General features: G+C 38.0%; 1 protein-coding gene across 11 annotated transcripts in view; it reads left to right on the forward strand.

Annotated features, from left to right (window-relative positions):
- The window catches only part of UTRN (utrophin), a 555,367-nt gene that overhangs the window by 134,355 nt on the left and 400,485 nt on the right, over positions 1-20,527 (forward strand). For 9 of the 11 annotated variants that reach the window (XM_061428217.1, XM_061428218.1, XM_061428216.1 and 6 more), the window contains 11 exons: positions 156-328; positions 2,659-2,774; positions 3,482-3,648; positions 7,231-7,434; positions 8,870-9,051; positions 9,897-10,047; positions 11,698-11,817; positions 14,001-14,102; positions 17,352-17,459; positions 17,739-17,918; positions 19,085-19,254. In XM_061428217.1, coding sequence (XP_061284201.1) covers positions 156-328; positions 2,659-2,774; positions 3,482-3,648; positions 7,231-7,434; positions 8,870-9,051; positions 9,897-10,047; positions 11,698-11,817; positions 14,001-14,102; positions 17,352-17,459; positions 17,739-17,918; positions 19,085-19,254 — 1,673 coding nt within the window. The remainder of the gene's footprint in view (positions 1-155; positions 329-2,658; positions 2,775-3,481; positions 3,649-7,230; positions 7,435-8,869; positions 9,052-9,896; positions 10,048-11,697; positions 11,818-14,000; positions 14,103-17,351; positions 17,460-17,738; positions 17,919-19,084; positions 19,255-20,527) is intronic. The other 2 variants (XM_061428219.1, XM_061428215.1) reach the window with 1 other exon arrangement.

Raw genomic sequence — 20,527 nt, forward strand, 5'->3', positions numbered from 1 at the left:
ATGCCTGGGACGGCGGAGCCTGGTAGGCTGCCATCTGTGGGGTCACACAGAGTCGGACATGACTGAAGCGACTTAGCAGCAGCAGCGGCGGCATTCAGGGACTTGATTCTGGTTACCACTTGAAGTTATCGGCAGGCATTGTTTCATTTGAACAGGTGAAAGATGTCATGAAGGATATCATGTCAGACCTGCAGCAGACGAACAGCGAAAAGATCCTGCTGAGCTGGGTGCGCCAGTCCACAAGGCCATACAGTCAGGTCAACGTCCTCAACTTCACCACCAGCTGGACAGATGGGCTTGCCTTTAACGCCGTGCTCCACCGACATAAGTGAGATGTGACTCTTCTTAGCTGTGCAGATTTGTACAAATTTGTACATCCTTTCTGTCTCTCCCTGCTTAATCCCTCCTAAGGTCCCTTCCCATGACCACTCTCTCCTCTGTACATGCTCTCTGAAAACATAAAAAAAAGAAATATCATAGGAAAAAAAAACACCCATCATGTTTTATTTCCATAGGACTTAAATGCCACAGTGCACAAAATCCATGATTTCTTGTATGTATTTGTAAGTTAAAAAATGTAAAAGAATTCACATAGTTCAAGCCCACTCATTCCGCACTACACCAATAATATACACAAAGAATTGTAATACTTTTCAGCCTTCTGCTAAAAGAAAAAAACTCTATAAATTTAGTGTAACCCCAATTAAAAATAGATAAATGATTTTTTTTTCATGAAACTTGTTATCATAGTCTGATTCTATAATAAAAGACCAAGGGATCAAAAGGAGCCACTTCACTCTTGAAGAAGAGACAGGCTAAAGTAGTTTCCAAACAGAAAGCAAGACTAGTTATGAAGCTATATTAATTGAGACTATATAGCACTACAAATAAAATACAATGTAATAAAAAGCTGAAGCATAAGAAATTGCCAATATTTGACTGTTTTGATACGTAAGAATGGCAGTTTCGTGTAGTTCAACCTAAGGGAATAAATAGCTCAGAAATAGCTCCATTCTGATCTACAACTGAGTCAATGCTGCAAATTAATAGATGGTATGGAATAAGTGGAAACGCATGAATTGGATCCCTGCATCACCATATCCCAAATAAATTCCAGATGCAGCAAGAATTTAATTGTGAAAGGCAAAATTTGTTATGTGTTTTATCCCTCTTATAAATTATTTATTGTCTCAAGTTTTATTTCCTGTATGTTCTTTACTGATATATAAAAATGCAGTTGACTTTTCTATGGCTTATATCTAGAAGATTGTTAAATTCTGATAAATTTTGAATTTGTTATTGTAGGTTTTATTTTGTTACTATAGGTTTTTTTCATGAATTATAATCATTTTTCTCTCCTTCCCTCCCTTCCTCTTTCTTTCCCTCCTCTTCTCTTTCCCTTCATTTGTGCCTTGTCCTTCAATACAATATTGATCTAAATTGGTAGTACTGAGGCAGAATGTCTTGTTCTTTAATGTTTTACCATAACGCTGTTATTTGCTGTATTTTTTTTCATATACCTTTTATCTGATGAAAAAAAAAAACCCAGTCTTCTTCATCTCCTTTATCAGTTTAAGGAGGTTGTCCTCTGTTTCTAGTTGGTTAAGAGATGCTGTCAGAAAACTTGAATTGTAGCTAAAACATTTTTCTATCTATTGCTTGACTGAACAAAAATGTATGCGGTGTCCTCTGTGTGCTGGGCATAGGACGTAGAACAGAGATAAAAGCAAGCAAAAATCCCAGTTCTCCTTCTTGGAATTAATGTTCAAATAGAGGGAAGCAGGCAATTTTAAAAAATGGAAATGTAAGTTGTGTAGCATATTGAAGTGGTAAATATTGCTGAAGAAAAATCTATCAGGCAAGATGAGAGGAATTACCTGGCATGTGGGAGGTCCCTGGGTGCAGGGGTGTGAGTAAGGGGTGTAACAGGAGATGGAGTCAGAGAGGGAACTGGGGTTGGGGGTGAGGGAGGCAAATCTCAGAAAGGTAGATTGGTCCAAGGTGCAAGAGCAGATAGAGCGCAAAGAAAATGATCAGCTTTTAAGCAGTCAGGGTGACAATAATGTCCAGTTTGTGGGATTAAAAGAAAATCATGATAGAAATGAAATACTAAACAATAGCTCTATGGAGTGGGGTGGATGGAAATTCTATTAGGGGTTTTTGTGTTAGAAAAATCCTGTGAAGTGATTAGAGCTGGATTTTCTGTTCTGCTAATCTTGGTCTTTTAATCAGAGATTTTAGTCCATTAACATTATTGTGATAACTGATGTATTTATAGAAGTTCCTTCTTAAATTTATTTTGAGCTCACTTTTCTTACTTTTTCTTCTTGTCTTCTTGTAGGTTCTTCCTCCTGTTTTTCTTTCTTTCTTTCACCATTTGGGAAATATATCATTTCTAGTCATTCAGTGGCTACTCCAGAATTTTAACAGCATATTTAACCAATACAAAAATCTTAGAATGTTTTACCTGTCATTTTCATATTTATATTTTATAAAGTATTATATATTTGACAAGCTTTTGGGATATAAAAGATAAACTTTTAAATTTATATTCACAAATAAAAAAGCAAAAAACTGAAATGTATATGATTATAACAGTAACAACTTTTTCCCCACATATTTTATCATCACTAAATTTAATTTGCATGCTAATTTCAGACCTGATCTCTTCAGCTGGGATAGAGTTGTCAAAATGTCCCCAACTGAGAGACTTGAACATGCCTTCAGCAAGGCTCAAACTTATTTGGGAATTGAAAAGCTATTAGATCCTGAAGGTATTGTTCAGTGTTTAATTTCAATCTTGGTTTTGCTTTATAATTTTGAATATTTGAAATGCAGTATTTTTGTTTGTTTGTTTTTGTTGTTCTCTCTTTGTAGAAAGAATTGTGAGAGTTAAGGAAGTGTTTTTTCTTTTGAAATATGGTACAAGACTTTTTATTATAGACATAATACTGTGCTTAACAATTTCTAGGATCCTTCAGGAGGAAATTTAATTACATCACTGGAGAATAGTTAATAAATATCAGCATAAGATTTAATGTTTTAGGAAAACAAAATTATTAGACAAGCAATTTAGTGTTTGGTTCATTTAATTAAAATGTGTTTTTTGTATGAAACAAGCTTCTTATATATGATGTGAAAACATTACTTATGAATGTTGCAAGACTGAAGTCTAGACTTATTTTCATAATATGAATGAAATCTGTGACATTACCTTAAATGGTAGCTTATCTTTTAGCCTTGTGGGGGAAACTTTTAGGGAAGATTTTTAAGAAATGGGATATTGCACAAAAATCCATAGGTAATCATCTTTACCTGTGTCTCATATATTATATGAAAGTTACCAAGCTGTGGTATTGCAAAGATAGTATACTAGTATTGTTTATGGGCACTAAGGACAGTTATTTTATATCTAATATTGAGCAATTCACATACTTTGGACATCTAATTTAAGCTGGTTCTTATTTTCTTTCACTATTAGATGTTGCTGTTCAGCTTCCTGACAAGAAATCCATAATTATGTATTTAACGTCTTTGTTTGAAGTGCTACCTCAGCAAGTCACTATAGATGCCATCCGTGAGGTAGAAACACTTCCAAGGAAATATAAGAAAGAATGTGAAGAAGGAGAAATTAACATACAGGTACAGGTAAATTTTTACTAATATATTTGACTTGCCGTATTTGTTTTTTGTAAGGTAATAGGTAAGATAATTCTGAGGATTTTTCGCTTGCCTGAGAAATCTTGACTTCTCAGCATCAAAGCTTCAGTTTGTCAGTTAGCGTGCTGACACCATCATGCGCATGTAATGGAAAACCACAACTTTACTGATTTTACTTTTTAAAAGGGAAAAAGTATGTTTCATATAGCAAGGCTGGAGTTAGGGCCTAGGATAGTCATGCTTTTGCATAACATGCTGTTTGATTAAGAGCAAGTGTATTAGGGAGTTTGGGATCGATATGTACACACTGCTGTATTTAAAATGGATAACCTACTGTCTAGCACAGGGAACTCTGCTCAATATTCACTAACAATCTAACTGGGAAAAGAATTTTAGAAAGACTATAGATATGTGTGTGTGTGTATATGTGAGAGTATGTGTTAGTCGCTCAGACGTGTCTGACTGTTTATGACACCATAGACTGGAGCCCACCAGGCTCCTCTGTCCACAGATTCTCCAGGCAAGAATACTGGAGTGGGTTACCATTCCCTTCTCCAGGGTGTCTTCCCAACCTAGGGATTAAACCCAGATTTCCTGCATTGCAGGTGGCTTCTTTTACTGTCTGAGCTACCAGGGAAGCCCAGATACATGTATATGTATAACTGACTAATGAAAAAGAGCAGTATATTGATATTAAACTCTTCATTTGCATGCTTTCATTAATGCCTTAGAAGTTGAATTAAGTTAATGGAAGAAATATGATGTGGTCAAGTTGTAATCATCTACTCTTTGACGTATCTTGCTATCTTTTACTTTTCAATGAATGCTAATAGCCCGCCTTCCTCTCTTTCTCTTTCTACAGGTATGTGCTTAGAGCATTAGGTGATCAGTAAATAATTCCTGAGTTTCTCTTGAAATTGATCTCTCAGTCAAAAATCTCCTCTTGTATTTGAATGAATACCTTCTGACACTTGCAGTCAGATAACGCCTTCCATTTTCCACCTCATAGATCCTAGTGCCTATCTTAATAACCTTTAGCTGGTCACTAAGTTTCCTAGTTCTCAGATATCTTCATTAGAATATGGAGGTTTGGTACTAAATGATCTCCAGGATCATGCTGGCTTTCCAGTTTCAGAGTTTTAGGTCCAGAATTTAACTCATTTTTCCTTCTCTCTCTTTGGCATCATCTGTCTCCTAATTATCCAGTGTTGCGTCTATGGGCTCACTGATTCACTGTTTTTAGCTCCTGCATGTCATTTACCGGGTCCCTTTGGATTCTTCCTTCAAAATATCCTGGGGTATGTTTACTGTCTGTTCCAGCTCTCATACTTGTTAAAGACCTCATCTCCTCTTGTAGTTTACAAGGCCCAGCCCACTGCCCCAACTCATCTCAGGCCAGTGAACTCCAGTCGTGGTGGACTTCTCCTCTCCTTCCTCCAGATTCTTGTACCTGTGGGCTGATCTCCATGAAACGCTCCTCCACCCACTGTTTACATGGCAAGTTTCCCATCTTTCCCCAGTTTCAATGGAACTTTTTCAGAGAAGACTTCCCGGATTAACCTAATTGAAATCCGGCCCTACACACACACACTCGCTCACTCTGTTTCTCGCTGTCACAGTATTTTTACAAACTATGTTAAGAATTTTCAATTGTATCTTAAAAGCATTGAGAAAGCAGTGAAAGATTTTAAGCGGGGAAGTCTTAGGATATAATTGCATTTTTGCAAACATCATTCCAGCTGCTCTGTGAGAAGTGGATGGTGGAGGTAGACGTCTGGATAGTAACAGGGAACTGAAGACACTGGTGATCAGGCTGTTGTAGTGCTGAAGTCAAATGACAGTTGTGAAGATGGAAAGACCTGGATGGGTTTGAGATAAATTTTGAAGGTAGGAATTCTTATCCATATTAAATGTAGGAGGGGAAAGAAAAAGAGGAACCATGTCTGGCCCCCTGGTGTTTAGCTGGAGGAGTTAAGTGCACGGAGGAGCCATTTACTGAAATGGGAAGCTCGGAGAGGTTTGGGGGAAAAAATGAAGGGTTTGAATATTGACAAGGTTTGATATGCCTATGAAAAATTGAAGTGGAAATGTTAAGGAAGGTGGGACATAGGAGTTTGGGACGAGAAATATAAAGGTAATAGGATATATTAATAGAGGGTTCTTGAAATCTAATAGCAATGGATGAAACCTTGCAGGCCAAGTACATAAGGAGAATTTAAAAAGGGCCTGGACTTAATTTTGAGGAGCTTCAGTACTTACATGTTGGCAAATGCTTTTGAACTAGGAGAAGAACCAAGGTGGTGTTATTAAAGCAGGGAAAGGAGAACTTCGAGAGGGTGGGGACAGGTCAGATGTATAGAATGCCCTGGGAGCTTAAGAAACAGAAGGTGACCAGACTTCTGGGTTTGCTTTAAACAGTTCTGGCTTATGTATGTTGTTCTAGCACTTTGGTTATAAAAAATGTTCTGGTTTTGTGTTCATTACATGATCATCCTGAAGATGATGCTAGAAGAATGTATTTGTCATTGAGAAGGTTATTGGTAGCAGTGGCAAAATACTTTCCAGGTGTGTGGTAGGGACCAAGACCTGATCAGCATGAAAGGGAGTGTTAACAAAAGCAGTTGCGAAATACATGACCTTTTCTTATGTTGTTTTCTATACATGTTTGTATGTTTCAGATACATGAAATTTGTGGATGAGAGGTGAAAAGGTAGAGACAGGCTATAAGCAAATTTTAAAGAACTTTGCTCTGGAAGGGAACTAGTGAATGAGATAGGTGGTTAGTTTGGTTATACAATTCTGAAGTATATAAGAAAATACTCCATTGCTTAGAAGGAGCTTGGAATAACTTATTCCACAGGCTCTTAAAAACAAACAAACAAACAAACAAACAAAAAAAACAGCTAGTAAACTAGAGGGCTACTGCCTCAGAAAAATATCATCAGTACAGTAGCCTGTATATGTATGGCTGTCTTTTAGTGTCTGAAATGCAATGCTAAGATGCTATTCAGTAAAAGCAATTTAACAAGGGTTCTAATTGCTCTCTTTAAATGACATCTACCCTTTCAAGGTCCACCATGTTCCAGATCCTCTGTGAAACGTCCTGATCTATCCCTTGATGAATTCAAATAACATCCCTTGTTAGACCCATGGAATTTATAACTTTGTTAAGAGCCTTTTTATTTTTGTTTAGAAGTGATTCATGTGGGTTATTTGTCTCTTCCCAACTATATACTCTGGGAGATAGTGAAGGACAGGGAGGCTTGGTGTGCTGCAGTCCATGGGGTTGCAAAAAGTTGGACAGGACTGAGCGACTGAACAATAACAGCTATATTAGAGTATGTCTGAGTATGAAATCCATGAGTGATACAGCTTTTGTACTCTTTGCCATCCTGGCATGAATAAATGCTTTCTGACTAGTTCACAGCATTGCTCACCCAGCTCCTGAGAGTCCAACAGATACCTTAAGACACAGTGGTGTTTTACCTTGGGTCTCCATCCAGTGTGCCTTTGTTGAACACCTTCTGGTCTTCACGATGCTTGTGGATTTTCTTGGATTTGTTTTCATAGAGCTCGGCACCAGAGGAGGAGCAAGAGAGTCCCCGAGCTGAAACCCCCAGCACTGTCACGGAGGTTGATATGGATCTAGACACCTATCAGATAGCACTGGAGGAAGTGCTGACCTGGTTGCTTTCTGCCGAGGACACTTTTCAGGAGCAGGATGACATTTCTGATGATGTGGAAGAAGTCAAAGACCAGTTTGCAACCCATGAAGTAAGTAATCTGTAGCTGATGAACAGGAGTATGTGCCATGGTGCCTGTGTCTTAATCAGGAGATGCACCCTGATATATATTGTTTACTGAATTCTGCTCCACAGAAATTTCATGGCATTATTTGAGAACTTCAGTTCAGTTCAGTTCAGTTCAGTTGCTCAGTTGTGTCTAACTCTTTGCGACCCCATGGACTGCAGCACACCAGTCCTCCCCGTCCATCACCAACTCCCGGAGCTTACTCAAACTCATGGCCATTGAGTCGGTGATGCCATCCAACCATCTCATCCTCTGTCATCCCTTTCTCCTGCCTTCAATCTTTCCCAGCATCAGAGTCTTTTCAAATGAGTCAGTTCTTTGCATCAGGTGGCCAAGGTATTGGAGCTTCAGCTTTAGCATCAGTCCTTCTAATGAATGTTCAGGACTGATTTCCTTTAGGATGAATTGGTTGGATCTCCTTGCAGTCCAAGGGAGACTCAAGAGTTTTCTCTTAGACCACAATTCAAAAACATCAATTCTTTGGCACTCAGCTTTCTTTATAGTCCAACTCTCACATTCATACATGACTACTGGAAAAACCATAACTTTGACTAGGTGGACCTTTGTTGACAAAGTAATGTCTCTGCTTTACACTTTTTTTTTTTTTGGAAGACTTAAGATTTTTAAATAGGGCTTCATTATAAAACTGGCGTGCATGATTAACTCTATGTTGGAATTAAATTTTGGATTTTGGTCTTACCATAATTTGTAGATTCAGTGGAGCCACTGACAAAAATCAGCGCTTTAGTACTGCTCGTTTTGGAAGTGTATTATTATAGTTAAGACATAAAATGGCTAATCAGTACACCAAGTCTTTAAATTTTGAATGCTCCCTAGGAAGTGGTTATTTTTATTTGTTATATGATTAAACAAACTTGTATCCAGTATTCTTGTATACTTTTATATAATGAAAATTTCCTACTATTTCAGGAATATATTGCTTTGTAGTGATTGGGTTATGTGAAGAATTCTTTTGATTAAGTAGTTTTTTGGTGGTATGTTAATTGACAGGTTTTATTTGCTATTTTGGTTTGAAAATAATACAAATGGTCATTTTATTTAAGCAAGTCCTTTTGGGCGAGCGTGGTGTTTTATTTATTATATCTTCTCTTAGTTCCATGTTAATGATCTATCAGTCGCATAATCAGCATTGACATAAAAATAGCTCGTGTTATCAGATATAATATGGTCCTCTTTGATCTTATCTTTTTCCTTAGGTCAGCTGCTTATTTCCTATATTCAGAGCTTACAAAAAAGTGGATCAAAGTCTGCTTTATTTGAAGTCTGCATGGTTACTTTTTTTTCCCCCCACAGCATTGATATTTAGGCATTAACAATTTATTAAGATTTGCTTTTCTTCAATGAGCAGCTCATAGATCATAACGATGTACCTTCCCAGGCTTTTATGATGGAACTGACGGCTCACCAGAGCAGCGTGGGGAACGTCTTGCAGGCAGGAAACCAACTGATAACACAAGGAACTCTGACAGATGAAGAGGAGTTTGAGATTCAGGAACAAATGTCCCTGCTGAATGCCAGATGGGAGGCGCTCAGGGTCGAAAGTATGGACAGACAGTCCCGGTGAGTGGAGGCCCGGGAGTGAACACTGCTGCAAGATGGGGCCTAGTTGTTTTCTTTAAAAAAATTTTTTTAAAGTCTTTATTGAGTTTGTTACAATATTGCTTCTGCTGTTTATGTTCTGTTTTTCTGTCCACAAGGCTTGTGGGATCTTAGTTCCCTGAGCAGGGATTGAACCCTTACCTTCTGCATTAGAAGGTGAAGTCTTAACCACTGAAAGTCCCAGTTGCCCACTTTAACACAACTAAAAGTCTACATGTCTGTGGGAACTTGCCTTGTCAAATTTTGACTCTTTTCTGTATGTAGCATTGCTGGAATTTTTATGATCTTTATTTCCCCTTTGATATGTTAACCAAATGAAAAGGTAAAAGTGGCCATACAGAAACCAGCAAAAAAAGGGCAAAGACATTGTATGTGGACTTTGCAGTATTAAAGCTGGCTAACCACCAACTCTGACATGAAGATAGGGCTGTTTTATTTATCTAGAACTCCCTTTTGTAACCTTTTTTAAGAGTACAGTTCATTTTATTTCATGTATTGTATGTTAAGGAGCAAACTATTCCACTGCAATTTCCACCTATTTAATAGGCAGGAATTCCTGATTAAAGAAACAATGATTCTGATACAAATAGAGGGTGCTGTTATTTGCATTTTTGGAGTGCATTTAATTGACTGCATTTAGGAAGAAAATAAGTTTTTTGCTGGTTTCTATATTTAAAGACTAAATGTTGCTTTAAAAGGTTAGACAAGAGTGTGTTCCCTGCCCCGTTTCCTTGATGCCTGGAGTGTGTGTTTGCCTTTGCAAAGGGAAGAAGGAGTAGGGATAACGCTCTGCTCCCCTTGGACAGGTTGCACGATGTCCTCATGGAACTCCAGAGGAAACAGCTACAGCAGCTGTCCGCCTGGTTAACGCTCACAGAAGAACGCATTCAAAAGATGGAAACTTGCCCCCTGGATGATGACTTAAAATCCCTGCAAAAGCTGCTGGAAGATCATAAAGTAAATCTGGCTCATATTTCTTTTATACCTTATCAAATATGAAAAAGCAGCACTTAGAATTCTCAGGGGTTGATGGCGTCTATCGTTAGCACAGAGCTGGGACACTCCTTCAGTGCACTCTTGTATTCAGTAACTTGCAGGGTGGAGTGCATAGGGATGTGGGTTTTCTGAGCCAGGGATGAAAACGCAGGTCAAATTTTATATGGGTATGTAGAGGTTTGTTATGGAGAAGGAAATGACAACCCACTCCAGTGTTCTTGCCTGGAGAATCCCAGGGACGGGGGAGCCTGGTGGGCTGCTGTCTATGGGGTCACACAGAGTCGGACACGACTGAAGTGACTTAGCAGCAGCAGCAGCAGCAGCAGCAGCAGCAGCAGCAGAGATTTGTTATGAAAGTACATAGTGTCCATAAGATTCTCAAAGTTTTTTTTTGTATTTTGGACTCATGAGTGGTTAAGAACCCTAGTCCATTGCATGAATGCAACGTGTTGGGAAATAAGGAAACCCTCAGATTGGTCTGTTCATAATCCTTCCAGGAAAGCTACTGCTTCTTTTCCTAGGTGAGGATTCATGAGTTTTGTGAGTGGTTTGAAAAGTGAAAGTTGCTCAGTTGTTTCCAACTCTTTGTGACCCCATGGACTGTACAGCCCATGAAATTCTTCAGGCCAGAATACTGGAGTGGGTAGCCTTTCCCTTCTCCAGGGGATCTTCCCAACTCAGAGATCGAACCCAGGTCTCCTGCATTGCGGACAGATTCTTTACCAGCTGAGTCACAAGGGAAGTTCAAGAATACTGCAGTGGGTAGACTATCCCTTCTCCAGGGGATCTGCCTAACCCAGGAATCCAACTGGGGTCTCCTGCACTGCAGGTGGATTCTTTACCAACTTAGCTATGAGGGAGGTCACAAATTTAGGAGATAACTTTTCATAGTCAAGGAAAGGTAGAGTAAAATAGCTTCTCTGCAAAGTGTTTGAAGAATTTTATTTCTCAATGAAATAACTAGATAAATGGGTAAATTAAGCTTTAAGGATACATTAAACACAAAAACTCAAGGCAGTTGACAACACTATCGGTAGTATTTGAATAAATTACCTATATACCTAAATATATGTCTTGTGACCTGGCATTCTCTTCCCATGGAAGAGGTGGGAAGAAAATTGTCTGTATACCCCAGTTGCTTTCCTGGGTAACGAATCAGAACAGCTTCTGACTATTAAATCACATTTGACTTATGTCACTTTATACAGTGCTGTACTAGATAAAATGATCTCTGACTTTGTGTATTTAAATTTGGAACTTTTTTGATTTAATGATTCTATATTCTTAATTCCTACTGTATGCACTAAACTTGATTATGTGACACCTTTTCTCTTATTCTTTCAGCCAAAACTTGGAATAAAAATAATAAAAGTGATGACATCACATTTGCAGTCTGTTATGACATTGCATTTTCAAATTGCTTTGGTTCATAATGAAATGTAAAGATATATAATGGGTTTGTTTCCTTAGGAGAACACTTAGGCTAATGGTTGGAAATTTAAAACAGGATGCCTCATTAAGTGTCCTTAATTACTATTGACAACTGGGTAGATTTTAAATATGTAAATGGGAAAGAGTAGACATAATGGTTTATCTGAATTTTTTCTCTAGAGTTTGCAGAATGATCTTGAGGCTGAACAAGTGAAAGTGAATTCCCTGACTCACATGGTGGTGATTGTTGATGAAAACAGTGGCGAGAGTGCTACAGCTATTTTGGAAGATCAATTACAGGTAAGGACTTATAAAGTAGGATAGTGCTAAGGCACCTGGGGTCTGAGCCGCAGTCACACATTGTTCCTATTCTTCATGTTCAGTCTGTTTATTTAGGTTAGTAAAACCATCTTCTTTAGGTTGTACTTCCCAGCTGGGGTTCCACAGCATGGGGGTTTATAGGAGAACCAAGGTATCATTCATTTACTTCAGCCTTTGGGTGTATGAACAAGATTTTGAAGCTCAAGAACTGATCCCAACAAATGATCCACAGCCTTCTTGCCCAGAATCACTTGATGAATTTGTTAAAATGCATATTTCTGGGCCTCACTGGGAGTGGGGCCAGTGAATATGTAAAAAAATGTCAAGTTTGAGAATTTCAGTCATGTAGGATTTAATATCCCTGTTTCTTTAGTAGATCAATATGTAAATGTCAGCATCAGTTTTGGGAACCCCAAAAACTTGCTTCTTTTTGCTCAGTGACTATAGTGTATGCTTACAAGTCTTTATAAAGAGAGTTTTTGGTACAGTTGACTCTTAAACACATGGGGTTTGGGGCACTGACCTCTCAAGCAGTCAGAAATCCTAGTATAATTTTTACTTCCCCAAAACTTAACTAACAATAGCCTATTGTTGACTGGAAGTTGTACTGGTAACAAATAGTCCATTAGAACATATTTTGTATGTTATATACGTATCTACAGTACTCTTGCCTGGAAAATCCCATGGATGGAGGAGCCTAGTAGGCTGCAGTCCATGGGGTCGCTAAGAGTCGGACACGACTGAACGACTTCACTTTCACTTTTCACTTTCATGCATTGGAGAAGGAAATGGCAACCCACTCCAGTATTCTTGCCTGGAGAATCCCAGGGACGGGGGAGCCTGGTGGGCTGCCATCTGTGGGGTCACACAGAGTCGGACACGACTGAAGTGACTTAGCAGCAGCACAGATATTTTATGCATTCCTGAATTTTTAACTTTTTCTTAATTTTTTTTTGATATTTCTAGGCTGTGTGGTTCATCTTAATTTCAAATTTTTGTCACAAATCTTCAAAATTTTTTCCTATGTATTTATTGAAAAAAATCCAAGTATGAGTGGACCCGCCCAATTGTTCAAGGGTCAGCTGTATTTTATTTGAACTTGGATTACCTGATATAATGTTGCCAGGTGATGATTTCAGTAACTTTCAGTTGATGATTTTTAGTAACTATAAATTATCATATGGAATTCTTTTTCTTTTGCAACATTTAAAACTGGGCAGTGGTTTTGAGATTTTGGTGCAACAGTATTTAGTTTTTACAGTAATCGTAGAGGTAGGCATTCATGTCTTGTCTATTTAACAGTGAGGGTATTCATAGTGGTTGAGTGGAGGCCCCGAGGTTTAAATAGGCAATGAGTTTTCAGGCGGAGACGAGAGATCTCTCTTATGGCTCTACGTTCTCTACTTTTGTGCAATGCAAAGCCTATTTTGATAATACAAATGAAATAAGATAATATGCATTAAATAATTCTTGCTTATAGGTAAGTAATGAAGAAACAAAACAGAATTTGTTAATCATTATTTATAAAGTGGTAATAAAGTAATTAGTTGGGAAAGTCATCATGAAGATTGATTTTTTAAATGTATCAAATTTATTGATTTAGTCTTGCTAATACTTATAATATTCTGTTGCTGTTTGGTGGAATTTTCTGTGTATCATGCAATATAAACAGAACAAATCGAAACAGTTTTTTTTTTCCGTAATTTTTGGTACTACCGATGAAGATTGTCTTGGCATGTAAAAATGGTTAAGAAATGAGCCACGCACTGAATTTTGTCTTAATTATAGCCTGAAAAAATGGAAGCCTTGAAAGTAGATACATTTGCTGTATTTTGAAGGTGTATGTGAAACTGTCAAATTCTCATATAAAAGCCACAATAAAATAGAAAAGAGCTGGAGTTTGAAGTAAAAAGTTACAAGATAGAGTTCCAGTTGTGCCATATTCTAACTGTGTAATATGAAATAGTTAAATTCTATGGAAATTAGTTTGTCTTATCTATAATTTTATAGAATTCATCTGTTTTATTTAAAGCAACATTCATAATATTTTTCATAATTACTACTCTGTAATAAAGAACAATGGATGTCAAGAATTTCTTTAAGGATTGTGATAACTATCCCTTCAGGCTTTGTTGATGAAGGATCGGTTTTTCCTTTTCTAGAAACTCGGTGAACGCTGGACGGCTGTGTGCCGATGGACTGAAGAACGCTGGAATAGGTTACAGGAAATCAACATTTTGTGGCAGGAATTATTGGAAGAACAGGTATGAAGCTGTATACATAATGGGCAAAATACATGGTGAACAGTAACCATCATTAATTATTGCATTTGAATAAATCACTTATATTTCTTCAGAACGAAAATTTATAATTATTTGTTATGTTAAAAGTCAGATTTCAGTCCATTATGCAGTTTCTTCATAGCGATTGCATTATAAATTAGCTCTATTGTAATAACAATTTGACCTTGTTCATTAGTTAGATTAGTTTTTAGATATGCTAGTTTTAGGATTTACTTGACATAATTTTTACTGCATTTGTGTTGGATAATGTATTTGGACTTGTAGCCATACAGCCTAGTGTATGGCTTGTGCTCAGTACATAATGATAAATGAATCCACTCAGTATTTTGTGAACTTTAAACCTGTGATTTTTAATCAGAATAACTGCTGAAATTAACAAGAAAAATATTATTTAGCAACACCGATGATTGAACACGTAGCTAATTTTTTTCCACCAAGGATTAACATAGAAAATGAACCTTTGGTGCAAAGCTGCCACTTAGAGTTTTCAGTCTGATTGGTGGCCTTTTGCCCATCTCCATCCTTCCAGAAAAGCAACCATCAAAACAGAATACAAATAAGCAAGACTTTTCTTCAAAATGCCAAAGAGTTGTGGTGTAGAAAATAAACAGATACTCTGTTCCCACATCCCAGGGTTCACTGTGATTCTTTTAAATGCCTTTTATTTCCATCCACAAAAAGCAGCTATATTCTTTTCATGGGATAAATGTATGCTGTTTTGTGATTTACTAAATATGGTGGCAGAGAGAACTCTTAAAAAGCAGGTTGCAAAATTTGTCCCCATGTAAATTGTAAGCTACTGCCACCTGCCCTCAATCTTTGGCCAGAATTTTCCTCTTAAGAATTGCATGATAGACCTGATTCTGATTTCTGAAATGTTTACATTTTGCTTTACAAAGGTTTAAATTTACTTATCTTTTCTTCAGGCCAAAAAGTCACATAGAATAATTGAAATTTAACTTCATTAATGATTGTAGGAGACTGATTGCTAGGGAACCATTGTGTTACTCTTCTTAAAATAATTTAAAATTCAGAAAGAATCAAAATTTGGTAATCACAAATATTTAAAAATAGAGAGTGGCTAGGATTTTGGCCATTTATTATGTTAGGTTTAAAACTGACCTTTGAATGGCCTTCTGTTAGTGATATGGAAGGAGAAATCTTGTTAAAATGTAGAAACGAAGCCAACATTGGTACTTAATTGATAATTTGTTGTTACAGAGAATAAGACCAATCAACTGTGTCTGAATTAAACAGTCTTTCAAGGGATTATTGTTCACTTAGTTGCAGAGGCTTTAAGATAGTTAGAAATGGGCTCTGAGAATTAGTTCAAAATTTCTCCAGCATGAGCCAAGTGTGACCAGCTGGATATTCTGTGATTGACTTTAACCTACCCTTCCAAACTTTCCCTCTGTCCTTTCATGTACTCAGTGTTCAAATCCTGAATTCCCAGTTTGTAGCTCATTCCAAGACTGCCGTGGCCTTGTGGCCATGCAGTGTAGTGCTTCTTCTCAATGCAGAGCAGTGCTACTTCTTTTCAGTGCTGTATTCTCAATGCATGGTCCATGGTAGATTCCTGATGGGTTTTGTATTGTTTTCATTTTTTTTGAAAGAGCGAACTAGTTTTCTAGTCTCTGTGTTTTTGTTTAAGTGTGGCATCTGCCTTGAAATGTCTTTTTGCCTATCTGTTTTTAAGTTCTCCCCACCTGTTACCAACTCTTTTGAGTCCAGCTCCTACGAGGGCCCTCTTGCCTAGTGATATTTGAGCCCATAGAATGAAACTGTCTGGTTCAGAAGCAAAGGAGAATTTTATTCTTTGATGAAAGAATGGAAAGGAGTGAGCTTGCGCTCTAGTCAGTGCTCTCCCTGGCAGTGAGTCACTGGTGGGGCTGATTTAGAGGATTCCTGTTGGCGGGAGGGGGCAGAGCTCTTTGGCTCCAGATCACAGTGCCAGGTGCAGCCTCTCTATGCCTGTCGCCGCCATCTTGGACTGAGGCATCCCACACAGCACTTGTGCACACAGGCTGCCCAGTTGAGGTGTTGGGCACAGTAACTCTCCTCTGGGAACACTAATCCATCCTGTTAGGTGTGAGGGCTTTGTACACTGCCCCCTATAAGCAAGTGAAGCTAGACTAAAACCAAAAGAGGTCAGACCATGTCACCTAGATTCCACCTTATTTTTCCCAGTATCCCAGTGGACTTTGCCAGTGACATATCCATCAGGGACCATGAAGTCATTTATGAACTCCCTCTCCCTCCCTCACTGTTTCAAAACTGGAAGCAGTCTCTTTGTGGTGTCTGCACTTTCTATCTGGTGCCATGGGTATTTTTGTGGTAACTCTTACTACATTGAGGACAGAATTCATATTTACATTATTTTCTTAATATTTGTCCTTTTCTGAGTGAAATATAAAGGCAGAGAATGGTTGTTAAATAAACTGATAAATCAAACTTGAGAAAGAGTTGACTCCAAACACACAACCAAGAATTGTCCACCTCAACTCTATAGAAGAAAGTTTCTGTGGTAAATACTACATTTTGAGAAAAATTATATTAAGGCAGCCATTTTTTTTATCCCTCCTTCAAATTTATCTCTTTACTAAATATCTGATGTCTAAAAGACATGCATTGTTAGCCAATGAAGTTTAAAGATTTTCATATTGGCTTTGGAGTAGCCTCAGGCTTCCTCTTCTAATCATAACTGCTGTTGAATCTGGAGCATTAGTGTGGTTGTCCTGCAAGATACATGGAAAATCCATCAGCTTTGGGGTGTGGGTCTGTGATCTGGCTCTGCAGTTTACAAGCCATGTAACTTGACTTTTCTCTCTTTTTTGCCTAACAGAGGGACTGAGAAAAGAAAATCTCTGACCTTCCCTCGGCATCTGGAGAGTTATAAAGTGATTCTTTTGGAGACTTGGATAGTTGGATTTAGCCTTTTAGAGCCATCAGCCTCCCTGAGAATTAGGTTTAATTTTCCAGGTTTGGGGTTAATTTTAGGTTGATCAGTTGCAAATCTGTGAAGGGTTATATCTTAAGCAAAGATATCTTTCTGAGTTTTTTATGCCTCAGGCTTAGGGGTTTGAAATCCTTCTTCTCCCAGATGTGGATAAAGCCTCCAGTAACATAAAAATAAGAGATTTTAGAACTTGATTGAGTTGAACTACCAAATGATTCCCTAAATATATTTCTAACTTTGGTTATTATTCGCAGTGCTTGTTGAAAGCATGGTTAACTGAAAAAGAAGAATCTTTAAATAAAGTCCAGACGAGCAACTTCAAAGACCAAAAGGAACTAAGCGTCAGTGTTCGACGACTGGCTGTAAGTGATGTTGCTGTCAGCACCTCTCTTGTGAGCCTATGATATCTTAGTGTTTTATGTCAATGGTTGATAGAATGTAGTGAGTGAATTCATTTCCCTAACACTAGAATGCTGCTCTGCAATGATCTAAAACCAGAAGTCTTATGTTTTAGCTTTAGGGAATTAAAGCAGGTAAATTTTACTCTAAAATACAGAGGTTTACATTTTCTGACGGGGGAACAGGAAGATACGTTCCTGTTTAAAGTGATTCAGTGATCTAATACATATCTGAAATACTAGATTTTGAAGGAAGACATGGAAATGAAGCGCCAAGCTTTGAATCAGCTGAGTGAGATTGGCCAGGATGTGGGTCAATTACTTGATAATCCTAAGACATCCAAGAAGATCAACAGGGACTCAGAGGAGCTGACTCAGAGGTGGGATTCCTTGGTTCAGAGATTAGAAGATTCCTCCAACCAGGTACCTATGCTTTGGGAATACTTTGTGCCATTAAGTAGAAATTATACATTCAGCTTTGTTTTAGTGTTGGTGTAATAAAAGTAGTAGTTAAACTAAAAAGTTGTTTTTTTATACCTGGTTAACTGTAAAATTGAAAAATTGACATGTATTTTCTTTAGTTTTCTAAAGTGAATTTTAACAGACCTTAAAAAACTTCTGATATCCAGTCATTCGACCATTAGTAACTGGTAACACTTAGACATGATCTTTGTGCTCAGTCACTCAGTTGTGACCTTGTTAGGCTCCTCTGTCCATGGGATTTACCAGGTAAGAATACTGGAGTGGGTTGCCATTTCCTTCTCGAAAATGATTTTTTCATCTTAAATAATTTTATAAATTAAAAAAATATTTTAGCATCTTGATCAAAAATAACACTGGTTTGTACATGAATATTTAGAGCAGCAAAATTCACAACAACCAAAAAGTGAAACAACCCATACATCCATCAATAGATATATGGATGGACAAAATGTGGTGTATTCATACAATGGAATATTATTGTGTGCTGTGTGCCAAGTCACACAGTCATGTCCCACCCTTTGCGACCCTGTGGACTGTAGCCTTCTAGGCTCCTCTGTCCGTGGGATTCTTTAGGCAAGAACACTGGATTGGGTTGCCATTTCCTACTTCAGGGGATGTTCCTGACCCAGAGATCAAACCTGCATCTCTTACATTTCCTGTGTTGGCAGGCAAGTTCCTTACCACCACTGCCACCTGGGAATATTATTAAGTAATAATAAAATAATGTACCAATATATGATACAACAGAGATGAACCCCTGAAAACATTGTGCTAAGTAAAAGTAGCTGGTCACAAGGTTAATGCACTGATTCTATTAATACATGACATATCCAGAATAGGCAAATCTGTAGAGACAGAAAGGAGATTAGTCATTTCTAGGGGCAAGAGGGAGAGAAGGATGGGAGTGACTGTTACTGGGTATGGGATTTCCTTTTGAAATGATAAGCCTTATTCTGGAATTAGAAAGTGGGCATGGTTGCACAACAACTCTGAATGTATTGATGACCATGGGATCATATGTTTTCCAAGGGAGAATTTTATGGCTTGTGAATTATATTTCAATAAAGCTGTTGTAAAACATTAAACCTGGTTGATTTTTATTTCAGGTCACTCAGGCTGTTGCAAAGCTGGGAATGTCCCAGATTCCTCAGAAGGATCTTTTAGAGACGGTTCGCCTAAGAGAACAAGTAACTACAAAAAGGTCTAAGCAAGAGCTGCCTCCTCCTCCTCCCCCAAAGAAGAGACAGATCCCTGTGGATTTGGAAGCTAAAAAAAAGTGAGAACTATTTTGCACATGATATATTAATATTTTGTGCTCGGTACTTATTTTGTACTGATCACTAATCATATGCAAATTTAAACATAATTACTGTAATGGAAATTCAACTACTGAACCACTCACTACCTCTCAGTCTTCTGAATATTCCACTTTATACTGGTTAAGCATCTAAGTCATCTGGATTTTATTTATCTTTGGTTCATTTGGTAGAACTGTGTGCCTGTAGCCTTCATGGACAGAACATATCGTTTCCTTAGTTCTTTCTTTCCCATCATTTACTGTGGGTGGATATAATTGTCCACGATCCTTTGTTTATTCTTTCTTCCACTGTCACAGTTCCTACAGTTTTGCTTTAGATCTATCTCCTTATTCTTTGTGACTCTCCTTCTTCTTACCTTTAAAAGAAACTTAATTAAGGGAAGTAATTCCTTTAGATCTTTCTCTTTTCCTTCCCTTGCTGTCTTCATGTCTTCTTTCTTTCCTTGTTAATTCCTTTGTTTTAGTAACAGATTCTTCATGTTACCAAAGATCCATCTTTGGTAAAATTTGTTTCATTTTCTGACTCAAAAGAAACTCAGGATCTTTACAAGAGGAACAGTCATATCTGGCATGCATTGAGCTTTCACTAGTGTTGAATCTTCTGCAGCGCTTTCCTATGGGCCAGGGACCATGCTCACCGGCCCTGGAACAGATAGTCTCAGAGCAGCCCTTGAATACTGCTGTTTTCATGCCCTTTGACAGTAGAATTCCAGTGCTTGGGTACATGGGCAGTTATTTTTGCCTGAATAAAAATAATATGATTTCCCCAATTCAGCTTTTGTTAGACAAAGCAGGATTGCAGTTTTACCTGTTGACTTTAGTTTTGGTAATAAGGCTGCGTTCCTGCATCCTAACAGCATCTCCTTTTAGGACCATGAGTTGGACCTCTGAGTTGCAAACAATAGCTGTGGAACTTTTACTTCTGGAGCCAAGGCAGCAGATGAGGGAGATGCTTGTGATGTTGATCTTACTGTGGACCTTTTATTTCCTGAGTGTCTATATTCTGTCCGTGTATCGGCCAGTTGATTTTGTGCATTTGGAAGCTGGGCAGGCTGTGAAAGACTAGGGTGCATGAATAGGTTCTGGTACCAATTCTAACTTCACAGGTTAGAGGTTTATTCCTCCAGGTCTGCTTTTTCCTGCTCCTGCCCCATCTCAGATCAGATGCCAGGTTACCTATGCTTCTTACCAACTGGCTACAGGTTAGAGGGTTCCAGCACCTCTTCCTTGG

Source organism: Bos javanicus, chromosome 9 (assembly GCF_032452875.1).
Source record: "Bos javanicus breed banteng chromosome 9, ARS-OSU_banteng_1.0, whole genome shotgun sequence".
Taxonomy (NCBI): domain Eukaryota; kingdom Metazoa; phylum Chordata; class Mammalia; order Artiodactyla; family Bovidae; genus Bos; species Bos javanicus.